Raw genomic sequence first — 14535 nt, forward strand, 5'->3', positions numbered from 1 at the left:
ACATTGCGTTAAACAATATCCAGCTTGCATCACATGCACCATATCAGACCAGGACATGTAACAGTATTATATGACTACCAAAGAAACGTAGTTCCAAGGCATTTATTGGTACATTTACTGTTACTGCATGCCAGTTGTTTCAAAGTTTAACCAAAGATACCAGATCCTGCATTACCAGAGCCCCTGAAAAGGAAACGAAGGTATATACCATTATTCCATACCCCAGATAGACCTACACTCAAATGCTGATTAGAAAACATTTTGTCTGCATTAATATGTAGCATCACAAAAATAGTCGAACACAACCTCAGTGCTACCCTAACAGTATTAGTTAGTGAGTTAGTTAGTTAGTTAGTTAGTTAGTTAGTTAGCTATGTTGCTTCAACCGTCATGATTTAACTCACGGTATCTCGCACAAGAACATCTGATTAGTTTCGCATGGGGCGTCGTTCCACATGAAGTTTTTAGATGTGAAGAGAGCCAAGCAATCCTCATACCCCGCGGAACTAGGCTCCCCCGGGACCCAGTTTGAGTAAGTAATAGGGTCACCAGACCTGGACCACATGAATCTGCCTTCAACCACGAGGTCACTTCCGCCGATCCAGACATCCAGTGTGTTTATTGAGGCTGTCACAAACAGGGATGCATATTAATGATCCTGTGTTCTTGTGTGAGTGAGTGAGTTTAGTTTTACACCGCACTCAGCAATATTCCAGCGATATGGTGGTGGTCTCTAAATAATCGAGTGATCAACAGCAACTGGGATACGATGACATGTGTCAACAAAGTCAGCAAACCTGACCTGACTATCCGATCCCGTTAGTCGCCTCTTACGACAAGCATGGGTTACAGAAGAACAATTCTAATCCGGATCTTAACTGTTCTTGTGTAAACTGTGACATGTTATAAGAAGGTATAATATACAGCCGGAGAAGACACATTACGCCTTAAAATGGAACTTTGGAGAATGCAGCCTTTTTTCCGGTAAAAGTGTCAGACTGGCAATAAATGGTTTTCAGTACGCAAGATGTTTAAACAATGAAATACACGACAGGCCAATTACGGGGATGAGTATGCATTGCTTCAACTAATATACTACTGCATTACCATGCTACCAATACTAATTTTTTGTGACATAGTACCGGGGCGGCGGGGTAGCCGAGTGGTTAAATCGCTCGCTCGTCACGGGTTCGATTCCCCACATGGGTATAATGTGTGAAGTCATTTCTGGTGTCCTTTGCCGTGATATTGTTGGGATATTGTTAAAAGCGGCGTAAAACCATACTCACTCACTGCTACGTAGTACATTGCCGTGTCCCCCGCCGTGATGTTGCTGGAATATTGCTAAAAGCGGCGTAACGCCAAACTCAGTCAGTCAGTCAGTACATTGCCTAATTTGCTTTGAACGCTACAGCGTTGACAGTACACAGCCATCTATGTGACGCTTTGTGGACACGACAAAAATGCACCACGAAAATGACACAAAATGACACAAACAAGGCGCCTTTTTGCAAGTTTGTCATGGAAAGGATGGAAAGGCACATAATCAGTCAGGTGACGCTCTGTACTCATCGAATACCCCAGGCCGAGCTTTCAGCATGGAATGACAAACATGTTCCACTGAATAAAAATAACTGAAACAATTATTATTTCTCCATTGCTTTCGCACACCCAAATGTTATTATGAGCAATTCCAGTAAGTACAATGAGTGTGTTCTTCGACCCTTTGTCAAACTGCACGTTTATTTTTCGACTTACATTTAAACGGTGTCAGGTAGGATTCCAAAAACTGTTGTTGCGATGGTGTGGAGATTTCGGCCAGTTTGGCGCCAAATGAATCGCAGAATATCTCAAAAAATAAAATCATATCATTACATGGATAATGTTACCTTGGGTTGCAAACGATAGCCTACAGATATGCTGAAACAGATTCATACATACATGTTCCATTTCTCTGTTTGCTGGCTTGCCCTGAAATATGTTGACGGTTATGTTATGGCTACCTGCTATGTGGTGACTACCAGCTTGGACTCTACGGGGAAAACTCTTGTATTTGTTGAGTCGCAAATATCATATCATATCCCGCCGTGATATTGCTGGAATATTGCTAAAAGCGGCGTAAAACTAAACTCAGTCAGTCAATATCATCAGTCATATCATATCATATCATATCATATCATATCATATCATATCATATCATGTGATGTGATAAAGCATTTGTGAAAGTAATAATTATAATCATTTTCATGATCTGTATCTGTTGGTTTGTGTGCGTCTCTGTGTTTATTCCAGACAACACCATAGTGTCATGTGATATGTACCACCGTGTAGCAATTACCATAATGTCAAATTCTTCCACTTCAATGTCATTTCTTGCTGAATGAAACAAATATGAATGTGACATGTTGACGTTTGATATGTGTACAAAATGAGTAAAAGGGACAACATTATATAATAAATTTAGACCTATTTTTACCAGTGTTAGATAATACAAAGGAAATCAAATTATGTATCGATCATTATAACCCAGCCTTTCGCCGTAATGCGGCCTTTCGTTTGAAAGTCAAAACATCGATCTTCATGTTTGTCTTGTTAAAAATGTCACTCATTTGCTAAAACATTAACGAAAACTTTCTCTTCGAGGTTCACACATAACTACTGTGTACTAAGGTAGTACAGTGTGGGATGAGCTTTAGGGAACAGCAGCATTTACCCCAGACGTGTACTGCTGGGCCTTGATTTTGGAAGCTCTATTATCGCTAATATAGTCGTAAGTTAATGTCAATGTATGGCACTCACGACTATCTTAGCGCGAAGAGAGCTTCGACAATCTAGGCCCAGATCATTGCACCGTAACTAGGAAAACGTAGATACATACATGATCACCATTTTTCTTTTGTAGTCTCACTGATATATATGACTGTACTCTGCTAGACAAACGTGTATTCGTTAATAATTCATGTCTTATATTATTATCAAAGGTCATCACAAAGAAACGTCATCTAACTCAATTGATTTAAAATTGGTGTCAATTTTGAAGTACTGCTCTTCCGCAATATAGTTCCTTGATTTGGGAATCATTAGTACAACTGACTTTAAATGGACCTTACATATCTACGACGCATATGTTTTGAAATAACAATTCATAATTTGTTCCTAATATAACGAGAGCTAGGAATCCACATAATTATGATTTTTCATGAAGCTGACCATCCACTACACTGAAAGGAATCTGGTAAAACTTAAATCAGCCTCAACACGGTAAGTATGTACATGTGATTTCCCATTGCTGCATGCATCTTATCGATGAAGTAAAGTAAAAACGTAATAGAAAATACATTTGATGAGGGTGAGGGGGGCATTGCCCCGTGTCACGGTTTCCAAGACACTTATATGCAGTGGCGTAATGGATGTTTTTCACTCTGTAGGCGCGAAAACCGATGGGGAGGTGTGGGCGTTTGAGGATTGATCCGGGATATATTACATCTGCTGTCGTCAACAGGTACGATACATGCTAGCTGTTCAATATTTTACGCAGCTGTTATACACTGTGTGGACAAGAACAGAGATAGAATCATGCCCACTGCCTCTATGGTCGTCATCTGAACAGGTTGTATGGCGGAAGTCCATTGGAAAATGTTTTGTTATTTTGGGTAATGTGTTTGTTATATATTTATTTTGTCAACAGCCAACTTCTTACAATAACATAAATAATATATTGAATAGATTTGTGTCTTTTGTGTTGTTTTATGTGTTATATTTCTTACATATCTTCGGGTTTTGTGATATTTTCGGGGTGTTCCTTCACGTTAGATACTGGTACAGATGCGTGAGTGAGGGAGTTTAGTTTTACGCAATATTCCAGCTATATGACGGCGGTCTGTAAATAATCGAGTCTGGATCAGACAATCCAGTGATCAACAGCATGGGCATCGATCTGCGCAATTGGGAACCAATGATATGTGTCAACCAAGCCAGCGAGCCTGACCACCCGATCCCGTTAGTCGCCTCTTACGACAAGCATGGGTTACTGAAGATCAATATTCTAAACCGGACCATCACGGGTCTACAGATGCGTGAGATATAGTTCGTGGAATGCACTTAAAACAAATGTTTTGTGTACTTTGTGCCTCTACTGAGTAATCCCGATCTACGTAGTGTTATTAGTCATAATGTCCACACACTGACATGGCGTTCGTAGTAAAATTACAATCGATTAGTGAAGCGTGAATCACAGGTATTAACGCGTGAATCACAGGTAGCAACTGAAAAGGATATTAGACAACAGCACTATCGTACAATCTACCGTGATAATATTTGATTTTGTTTCATCACTCAGTTGACAATAACATACCGTTGATACATGCATCACTTCACACAAAATAAGAAAGCATTTTTGTCTCAATCCGGATCTGTTGTCAAGTGTAAATGTTGAAACAATAGCACACAGACAGGTGCAATCACATTGGTACAACAGCAGGGTGAAAATGGGTGTGGGAGCTGGACATAAGCAGGACAAAAACCACCCGGACAAGTGCCGCCCGGACAAAAGCCACCTGGACAAATGCCACCTAGGACAAATGCCATCTAGGACAAATGCCACCGAGGACAAGAGCCACCTAGGACAAATGCCACCGAGGACAAAAGCCAACCAGTTATTTTACCATTACAGAGAGGAAAATTACCACCCTTAATGACTTAAATGAATTTTTAATGTAAATTTTACAAAGTGTTTAATTTAAAAAAGAATTTGTTTTTGTTTAAAAATGTTAACCTTGATAAAAATGGTGATTTTGTTGTAAAATTATGTAGACTTTGCTGAATAATTTGGTTTCTTTCAAAAAAATGTTCACTTTGATAAAAATGTTGATTTTGATGTAAAAAATGGGATTTCATAGTAATGTTGACTTTATAAAAACGTTAACGTAAATGGCTGTAAAATTTGATTTAAGAAATAATTTGACCTTGAATTTGGTTGAAACATATTTTATTTCGCCAAAGCCGAAACCTGGATAGGCGATCAAGCCTAGTAGCATATCTAAACGCCACGCCAGTACATTGTTCCAATAGATGGATCCATAAATTATATAATTTGACAACAAAAGAATAATACTGAGACAAAATAACAGATATATGGTTGTCTTAGATCCAGTGGATGTATATTGTTTCCGCATGAACGCACAATGAACGCAACAGTACACAGTCAACATCACTGAAAATAACACTATGACCCAAAGGTTGGGACAATACAGCACATTATATGAATTGGGCCAGTGTTCACCCACAACAGAACAATACATTAAGGTAAAGCATGTTAAGTACACAGAAATATTATCTTAATTTCAATTTAGCTTTATTTGGTGTCTACTTGAGATCACCTTCGGGAATGGAGCTCAGTAAAATTATTACGTTCTCAATTGTTGCGACAGCGCTATAGCAATTACGATTGCTCCAATACCTTTCTTGCGTGTGGAGCGTCCTACTCAGTTACTTTAATCGGTGGGAAATGTCTCTATATTTGTTGATGCTACGTTTTATTGCTATTGGCAGACTTACCATCGCCTCTGGCCAAGTTGTTGGTATCAGGAAGACTTTGTAGCACGAGTCGTCATGGCGGACAAAACCATTGGGACATGTAGCTGAAGCTAATATGATAAAAACATTTCTCATTTCAGACAAAACCAATGAAATAGAGGCGGTTCTTTTTATGATAAAGAAACGGGACAGAAAAATCATTGAACTAAATTACTTCTATTAAATTGACGGCCTATCTGTCTTGAATAAAACAGACAAAACCATCTTGAGAAAACATATCGATTATTTCAGTTTTAAATAGTGAAATGTCGTAACTGTTGAAAGGCGTGACGGGGTGATTTTACAAATACAGAATAGTTGTGGAATGGTCTTCGTTTGACGGTCGGTCCGTTTGTGGAAGATTGTGATAAAGATACTACGGAGGCAAAGATAACATTAAGTGACAGTTGTGTAACATCAGTGGTGATGGAATCATGGACAGAATGAGTCACTGAAGACGTGAAGAACATGCCCATTCTGAACAAAATCGTACAAAGAGGCCCTGTGGTAGACCTGTGTCTTGGCAGGGCGTTAGAAAATGTTGATTAGTGCTAATGTATGCAATATTCCTGCTATAACACAACGGCCAGTAAATAGTCGTGTCCTAGCATGGGAGAAAAGCCGGGGTGAAAGCCTGAAATGTGGTGAAACTCACGAGCACGGGAACGTTGCTGACGCCCCTAGAAACATGATCATGACGAACTGGGATTCGAACCCATGATCAGTGGATCCAGGCATGGCCAAGGGACACAACTGTTCACAGCAAATTGCTGTGTCACAAACGACTGGGCCACCCGTGACCCGTCCATACCACGTGTGATGCGACAAACATGAGCAGAAACACAACGGCACACATGGCAGAAATTTACCCCCGTCTCTCTAGATCTGTAATCCCCTAAAGATACAAACACACAGGGTCAGGCAAATGCACACGCACACCAGTAGAAACACACAGAAATCAATCGCTCACACAGCAAAACACATATCCAACACAAACATACACGAGCACATTCATAAACAAGCACTCACATACGCGTTTTGGAGATCCATTTGTCCAATGCATGTAATTCACCAAAAGATTACATTGACACACACATACATGCATACGACCAAAAGCTAACAATCAAGCATACGCATACACATAAGAACATAATACCCATTTGTCCCACTAAAACACCCAAGAAACACAAACACTCACTCACCTACTATTTATTGTTATTCCTCGTTAAAGTAACGTGCGCACACACTCACGTTGTGGTGATTTTCCCATAATCTCCTGGGTACAGATGAACAGAGACAGAGAGAGACAGAGAGAGACAGAGAGAGACACACACACACACAGAGACACACATAGAATCACATACAAACACACACATAATGTGAACGATCACGTCGGTAAAGACACACACAAACAAACATACGCACAGAGTTGAAAGGGATTAAGCAGTGTTGTTTTCATTGATCTGTTGAAAAATCTCAAGGCCACAGCCAATATATCATTTACTCGTTCCTGGAAACAATCACTTTTTTTCGAGTTTTTGCTGTCAATACCTGCAATGTATGTTGGCATGTTAATATTAAATAAATGTATTACCCACATGTAAAACGCTTTTGTAGGAACAAAGGGACAAAGAGAGCAAATGATAATATTCATATCGCATTAAAATACAGTCATTAAAAGATCAATCTGTAATTATACAGTCCATGTCTCACAGAGAGGAGGATCTCATTAGGAGTCTATTTTGGACAAGTTTTTTATCAGTCGTTACTCTAATTAGCGGAAACATGTCACTGAGCATAATATGCGATGGGAAAACTGTCGCGCAGACATTAATTATTCTTGAATAAACAATCACTACTTCAAGGCATAACGTTTAGGCGAGAATACCCGAATCTTCAAAAGTCCCTCTGGCGAGAATGCACCATAAAAACAGTCAGTGGCTCTGATTTGGTGTTGTGTTTACTTTGGGGTAGTTGTTTAAAGAACGATTGGTTTGTGAGTACAGGTGTGTAGAATGACACATTCGAAACGCAAAAGAGGTTTTCAGATAGATACTATATATATACTCTGAAAAGAATTTTTAATATACGATTTAAAAAAGGGGAGATATATCAATCAATGTGGATATGATAATAATGAATGTTTTTGAGAGTGCATCACCACTTGCACTTCCTTATGAGCGTAGTTGTGTATATAGTAATCGCTAATTGAAAGACGAATGGTGTATGACGTGAAATTTGCATGTATACGGTTTTAATTTTCAAACCAAAAAAATCTCGGCTAGAAATAAACACTAACAACTGTGTGGTGCAAGATAATTGTCAAAATTAATGGTCTACAGTGATTTATCGACCTTCTTGAAAACCGTCAAAATCAAGAATGACACCCTATGCACGTGTATGGGGCTAGTGCGTCGTGCATGTGCATCCCATGCGTTGTGTTTAGGGGTATTGATAAAGATAAATGGGGGTGCGTTCATAAGATATCTGTTTTGAAAAGTTTTTTAACGCTTGTATTTCCTATCCAAATTGAAAGTCCAGGTTCGCCTACATTTTTTTAGAGTATATTATAGAAATAACCATCACAGCATATTAAATTTGTAGACATTTGGCACAAGTCATTGTCATTGACTGAGGTCCATCATGGCACACATGAAACAATGAAACGTCAAGGTGACGGTCATCTGTTCTCAATATCTTGCATGGCCCTCATGAGAATCCAGAACTGAGTGGCATCGTCGCCCCATGAAACCAATAAGATAATGAATTGTGAGCTTGGGAATGTTCATCCTCTCTCATGCAGTTCTTGTTACAGTTTCTGTGGCTGTTGCTGTTGGTCGCAGACGTTGATCTAGAACATTCATTAATGTAGAACTGGACACAGTGAAGGCCATGGCAGTTCTTGATTCCTCTTTTGACCTGCTATGTGAGGTCGGACTTTGTCGGGTTGAAAAATTAACACTTGATTTTTGAGTAATTGGAAGAACGTGTAGCCGAAGAATGTAATCCGTGTAACAGTGTCCCATATTCTTGAAATGGTGCTATGAGATATGTGAAAAAACATGACTGGGGCCGAAGCTGTCTGTCTGCAGAACGTTGTTGCGTTGAGCTTCTGTCAGTCGTGGCATCTTTTCCGTTGCTGTACAATTGTGGTGACAGACGAATGAAAGCCCATCGTTTTCATAGCCGATGTTACACAATTCATGTCGCACGTTCATTTCCATGTTGGTGTGTTTGGTCCGACGCTCCCGCGTGGTTGGGTTTTGCGTATCCCTTGCTGTATCGGTATTTTTGGCACTATTTGTTCTACTCGCAAAAGGGCCACTCCCGATACTCCTACGTAGGAATACGTCTCCTTCGTAGTACTTAATATCTCTACGTAGGACATACTATCTCCTACGTGGACATAGTATCACCTATCTCCGTATCACCTACATTATTATCTCCTACGTAGGTATCTCCTACGTAGGACATAGTATCTCCTACGTAGGACTTAGTATCTCATACGTAGGACTTAATATATCCTTTTTAAGGTTCGGATTATGAAGTATGGTTATTAAGTTGAGAAATGTTTGGCTATGCAGGACGTTAGATAGTAGAAATGTGAGTCAGTAAATATTCATGACACTAACGCAGTGTTACTATACAGTGTTGTTATGTGTGCATTACGTTAGGGTGACGTGGACCCTGTTCTAATTGCAGTTATGGAGGTTTGGGTATGGTTATGTTTAATCTATCATACATACATCTATTCACACACACGCACGCGCACGCACACGCACGCACGCACGCACACACACAGGTGGGTGGGGTGGTTGGGGTGAGGTTCTGATATGAAACTCGGGTTATAACACGACCTCCGCAAGATGTTGCTTGTCTTCAGATGGGGCTAGGTTGGATCGTTTGCGGCTCGTTTTTCTCGTATTTGTTTACAGGTTGACTTCACTGTGGTGGAAAAGTGTTGCGTGCGGCGTAAAACAATACGAATTTCAAAAAGGCAAAGAATTGTCATTATAGTTATTTGTATAAATGAAAAGAGGATACGTACACATAGATTGCCACCGATAGTCTAAGACACGTCTGTACACGCAGATTATGATTCATGTCTCTGAATATCCAACGCATAATAGTAAAGTGTAACAAAGTGCAACATATTACAGTGAACTAACTGCAACGCGTAATAGTAGAGCAAACTGAACGCAAGACAGTAAAGTATAACAGTCGACCCAAAACAGTAATGTGCAACAATTATCTGAACACATGACTATAATAGTGAAGGAAATAGTAGACTCTAATAGTAAATGAAACACATGATAATAGACTCTAACAGTAAATGAAACACATAACTGTAGACTCTAATAGTGAATGAAACGAATGACTGTGGACTCTAACAGTGACTGAAACAGTGAAACAGGAGATTGTGTGCGTGTCTCGGGATTTAAGTCGACCGTTTCAGATTAATGTATATAAACGTATATCGATCATCTCCTACAGGAGATATTAAGCACTACGTAGGAGATACTATGTCCTACGTAGGAGATACTAAGTCCTACATAGGAGATAATAAGTCCTACGTAAGAGATAGTAAGTCCTACGTAGGAGATATTAAGTACTACGTAGGAGATATTAAGTACTACGTAGGAGATACTAGGTCCTACGTAGGAGATAGTAAGTCCTACGTAGGAGATAGTATGTCCTACGTAGACGATACTAAGTCCTACATAGGAGATATTAAGTACTACATAGGAGATAGTAAGTCCTACGTAGGAGATATTAAGTCCTACGTAGGAGATATTAAGTACTACGTAGGAAATACTAAGTCCTACGTAGGAGATATTAAGTCCCACAGGAGATATTAAGCACTACGTAGGAGATACTATGTCCTACGTAGGAGATACTAAGTCCTACATAGGAGATAATAAGTCCTACGTAGACGATACTAAGTCCTCCGTAGGAGATATTAAGTCCTACAGGAGATATTAAGTCCTACGTAGGAGATATTAAGTACTACGTAGGAAATACTAAGTCCTACGTAGGAGATATTAAGTACTACGTAGGAAATAGTAAGACCAAACACAAATTTCAACGTGGCCCACTACGCTTCCGTACTCCCGATGAATGCAGACATGTGAAATTCATATTTAGTGTGCATCAAATGTCATAAAAACTCCATTACATATTTCCAATTTTTCTTCTTTTGCGTTTTTTTCTTCTTCTTCTTGGCAGTGTATATTATAATTTAGGTTCCATCATCTATATTGTGTTACACTTATTAGTCACTTAATTTCGTGGCTTGTACAAACATCACGGTGTAACTTATATAAGGAATGTTAGAGCCATAGAAACTTCCATTTAGCTGAATCTCTGTCGGAAATTTTGTTTTATCAAACAAGAGGACTTATAATAATAACAACAACAGACAACGACTTTTCAAAACGAACACATCTTCATTTCACACTTGCACGGCATTAAGATACCACGTAGACTACATGAACTAATGGTATCACTTCCTTCCTTGAGCGTGAAAGGATTACCTGCAGATGAAGGAAGGATTAAAGTCCTACTGATATCCCATGTACATAGTACTAAGTATTACCTACCAATCTCCCCTCATAATATACTGTTGCCTTTGGTATCCCTGGGCACGAATACTCGGTATGCGATCTGGGCAATTGTAATAACTGCAAACCTGGGGAGAATCTATATGGATCCCAAATATCCTATTGTCAGTCACGGCAGTTTACAATTGTTTCTAATATCCAATTAAACGTTAAAAGTGTCCCACCATATATGATCTGGTGAGCACAAGTCTAAACCTCTAAATGCCACTTAAGGAAGCACAAGTCAATGACGAAACATTACCTCAAGATGAGCATCTCTTATTCTTTTTGCTCAGTGTTCAATTGATCTGTTTGTGAAACCTGGCCCATGTTACATGCATGGCATATACGTGTTCAACGGGCGCCCAACTCGAGTGCAACCCGTTGAGCACCCGTAGCACATGCGTTTTACACGCGTTATTGACACGTGTGAGGGAATGAATGTCCAGGTGCACCCGAAAAGGCACATCCACAACACATTCACAGACGGTTGGTAGACCCCTTTCCCCCACGTGAGGACCGCCTCCGTGGTGTAGTGGTTAGAGCGTCCGCCCGGAGAGTGGAAGGTCGCGGGTTCGATTCCCGACCGCGTCATACCAAAAGACGTTAAAATATGGTACTTGTTGGTCTCTGCCTGGCGCTCGGCATTAATGGGTACAACAAGGACTGGTCGGCTCAGAGTCAGTATAATGTGTCTGAGTGGGGTATTCATGCTTCACTGCGGCATGGTATCTCAGTGGGCTAGCACTATAAAACCAGCTTAAGTCTGGACTAGTACAAGCAGCCGCACATACACATACACACGCATGCACGTCGTCATATGAGCGAAATATTCTCCAGCACGACGTAAAACCCAATTTCACCTCACCTCACCTCCCCCACGTGAGATCTCCAGAGAGACACACTGAGAGACGGAAACACTTATTCACACAAACACAGACAAGAAACTGCACCCGCACATGCCTGCACATATCATGGACGAAGCTGTTGCTAATAGACACACGTAAAATACTTACTCATACGCTGTGGACGAAGCCGTCGCTAAAAGCCGCACACACACTATACGCACCATCTTCACACATACACACACATACACGCACCATCTTCACACATACGGTGGTACGCTAAAGACAGTGTACGAAGCCGTCGCAAAGACACACACCATACATGCACCATACACACACATACACAGTGGTCGAAGCCGTCGCTAAAGACACACACGCCATACACGCACCATCTTCACACATACACAGTGGTCGAAGCCGTCGCTAAAAGACACACACACCATACATGCACCATACACACACATACACAGTGGTCGAAGCAGTACGCTAAAGACACACACAACATACATGCACCATACACACACATACACAGTGGTCGAAGCCGTACGCTAAAGACACACACAACATACATGCACCATACACACACATACACAGTGGTCGAAGCCGTACGCTAAAGACACACACAACATACATGCACCATACACACACATACACAGTGGTCGAAGCCGTACGCTAAAGACACACACCATATATGCACCATACGCACACATACACAGTGTCGAAGCCGTACGCTAAAGACCACACACACACATACACAGTGACCGTCGCACACCATACACACATACACAGTGGTCGAAGCCGTACGCTAAAGACACACACACACATGGTCGAAGCCGTCGCTAAAGACACACACACAATACATGCACCATACACACACATACACAGTGGTCGAAGCCGTCGCTAAAGACACACACGCCATACATGCACCATACACACACATACACAGTGGTCGAAGCCGTACGCTAAAGACACACACACCATACATGCACCATCTTCACACATACACAGTGGTCGAAGCCGTTGCTAAAGACACACACACCATATGTGCACCATCTTCACACATACACAGTGGTCGAAGCCGTCGCTAAAGACACACACACCATACATGCACCATTCACACACATACACAGTGGTCGAAGCCGTTGCTAAAGACACACACACCATACGTGCACCATACACACACATACACAGTGGTCGAAGCCGTACGCTAAAGACACACACACCATACATGCACCATCTTCACACATACACAGTGGTCGAAGCCGTCGCTAAAGACACACACACCATACGTGCACCATACACACACATACACAGTGGTCGAAGCCGTCGCTAAAGACACACACACCATACATGCATCATACACACACATATACAGTGGTCGAAGCCGTCGCTAAAGACACACACACCGTACATGCATCATACACACACATACACAATGGACGAACGCACGGTAATACACACACGCACCATACTCACACACACAGTGGACGAACACACGCTAATACACACACGCACCATACTCACACACAAAGTGGACGAACACACGCTAATACACACTAGCACCATACTCACACACACAGTGGACGAACACACGCTAATACACACACACGCACCATACTCACACACACACAATGGACGAACACACGCACCATACTCGCACATACACAATGGACGGAACCGTCGTTACTAGACACACACATATAAAGAATAGGTTTTTGAAAGAATGAGAACCCAGTGTCCATGTACACGGCATTTGAGACACCTACCTGTGGCAGCTAAAACAGCGTACCATGCCATACGGTATATAAATGCTTGACGTGCCGCCGCCATTCTGTCTTCACAATGGGAACACGGCAGCTGTACAACAGGCAGGTCATGAGTCGTACAGGAACTCGTCTTATAACATGTTTTTAAAACCGCTTGTCGAGACACTATCAGGATATGTAAGGTGACTAACCTGGGAAAAAATCTATTATATTTGTATTTTATGAATGCTTCAAACGTTTATAGAAGCAACGATATCTGGCTTTGAAGATACACTTTGTCAGGAGCAATTCCCTGGGAACTGGTTGTTTCTTTTGTTATCGTTTTCTTTTTCCACGACTAGCCGGATGATATCCCAGAATGTTTGATTGGGTTGCGATCTCTGCTGCGCCACCCACAAGCGCAATTGGTAGTATAAGGGCGTATCCGAACACACGCTAATGCACACACGCACCATACTCACACACGCGGCGTCCTCCCATTACGCAGACAACCAGTTCGCAGACACCTTAAAACAACAACACTTACGGTTCAGTGAACAGATTATCTACTACCTGTTACCTACACATTATAATGGAATAGTCCAAAAAAACACAGGAACAAACTGAACTGAAGCTATATTATTTATTTTGAAAGATGGAAGAAAAGACAGTAATTTGATATTGCTGCAATATAAAAACAGTTAATTTTCATAAACAGTTCGGTTTAACCTTCTAGTCTAACGGGAGTCGACATCATCATATTGAAAACAT

At 41.0% G+C, this 14535-nt stretch overlaps 1 protein-coding gene across 1 annotated transcript; it reads right to left on the minus strand.

Moving 5' to 3' along the window:
* Positions 1–86: 86 nt before the first annotated feature.
* Positions 87–13934, minus strand: LOC124273871 (perlucin-like). Its single transcript, XM_046709211.1, has 5 exons — positions 13786–13934; positions 5557–5645; positions 1759–1849; positions 405–627; positions 87–183 (listed from the first exon to the last, which is right to left on the minus strand). The coding sequence occupies exons 1-5, from the start codon at positions 13847–13849 to the stop codon at positions 147–149; spliced, it is 504 nt and encodes a 167-aa protein (XP_046565167.1). The 5' UTR covers positions 13850–13934; the 3' UTR covers positions 87–146.
* Between the last annotated feature and the right edge of the window lie 601 nt (positions 13935–14535).

This window comes from Haliotis rubra, unplaced genomic scaffold (assembly GCF_003918875.1).
Source record: "Haliotis rubra isolate DU_JTF1 unplaced genomic scaffold, ASM391887v1 Scf185, whole genome shotgun sequence".
Taxonomy (NCBI): domain Eukaryota; kingdom Metazoa; phylum Mollusca; class Gastropoda; order Lepetellida; family Haliotidae; genus Haliotis; species Haliotis rubra.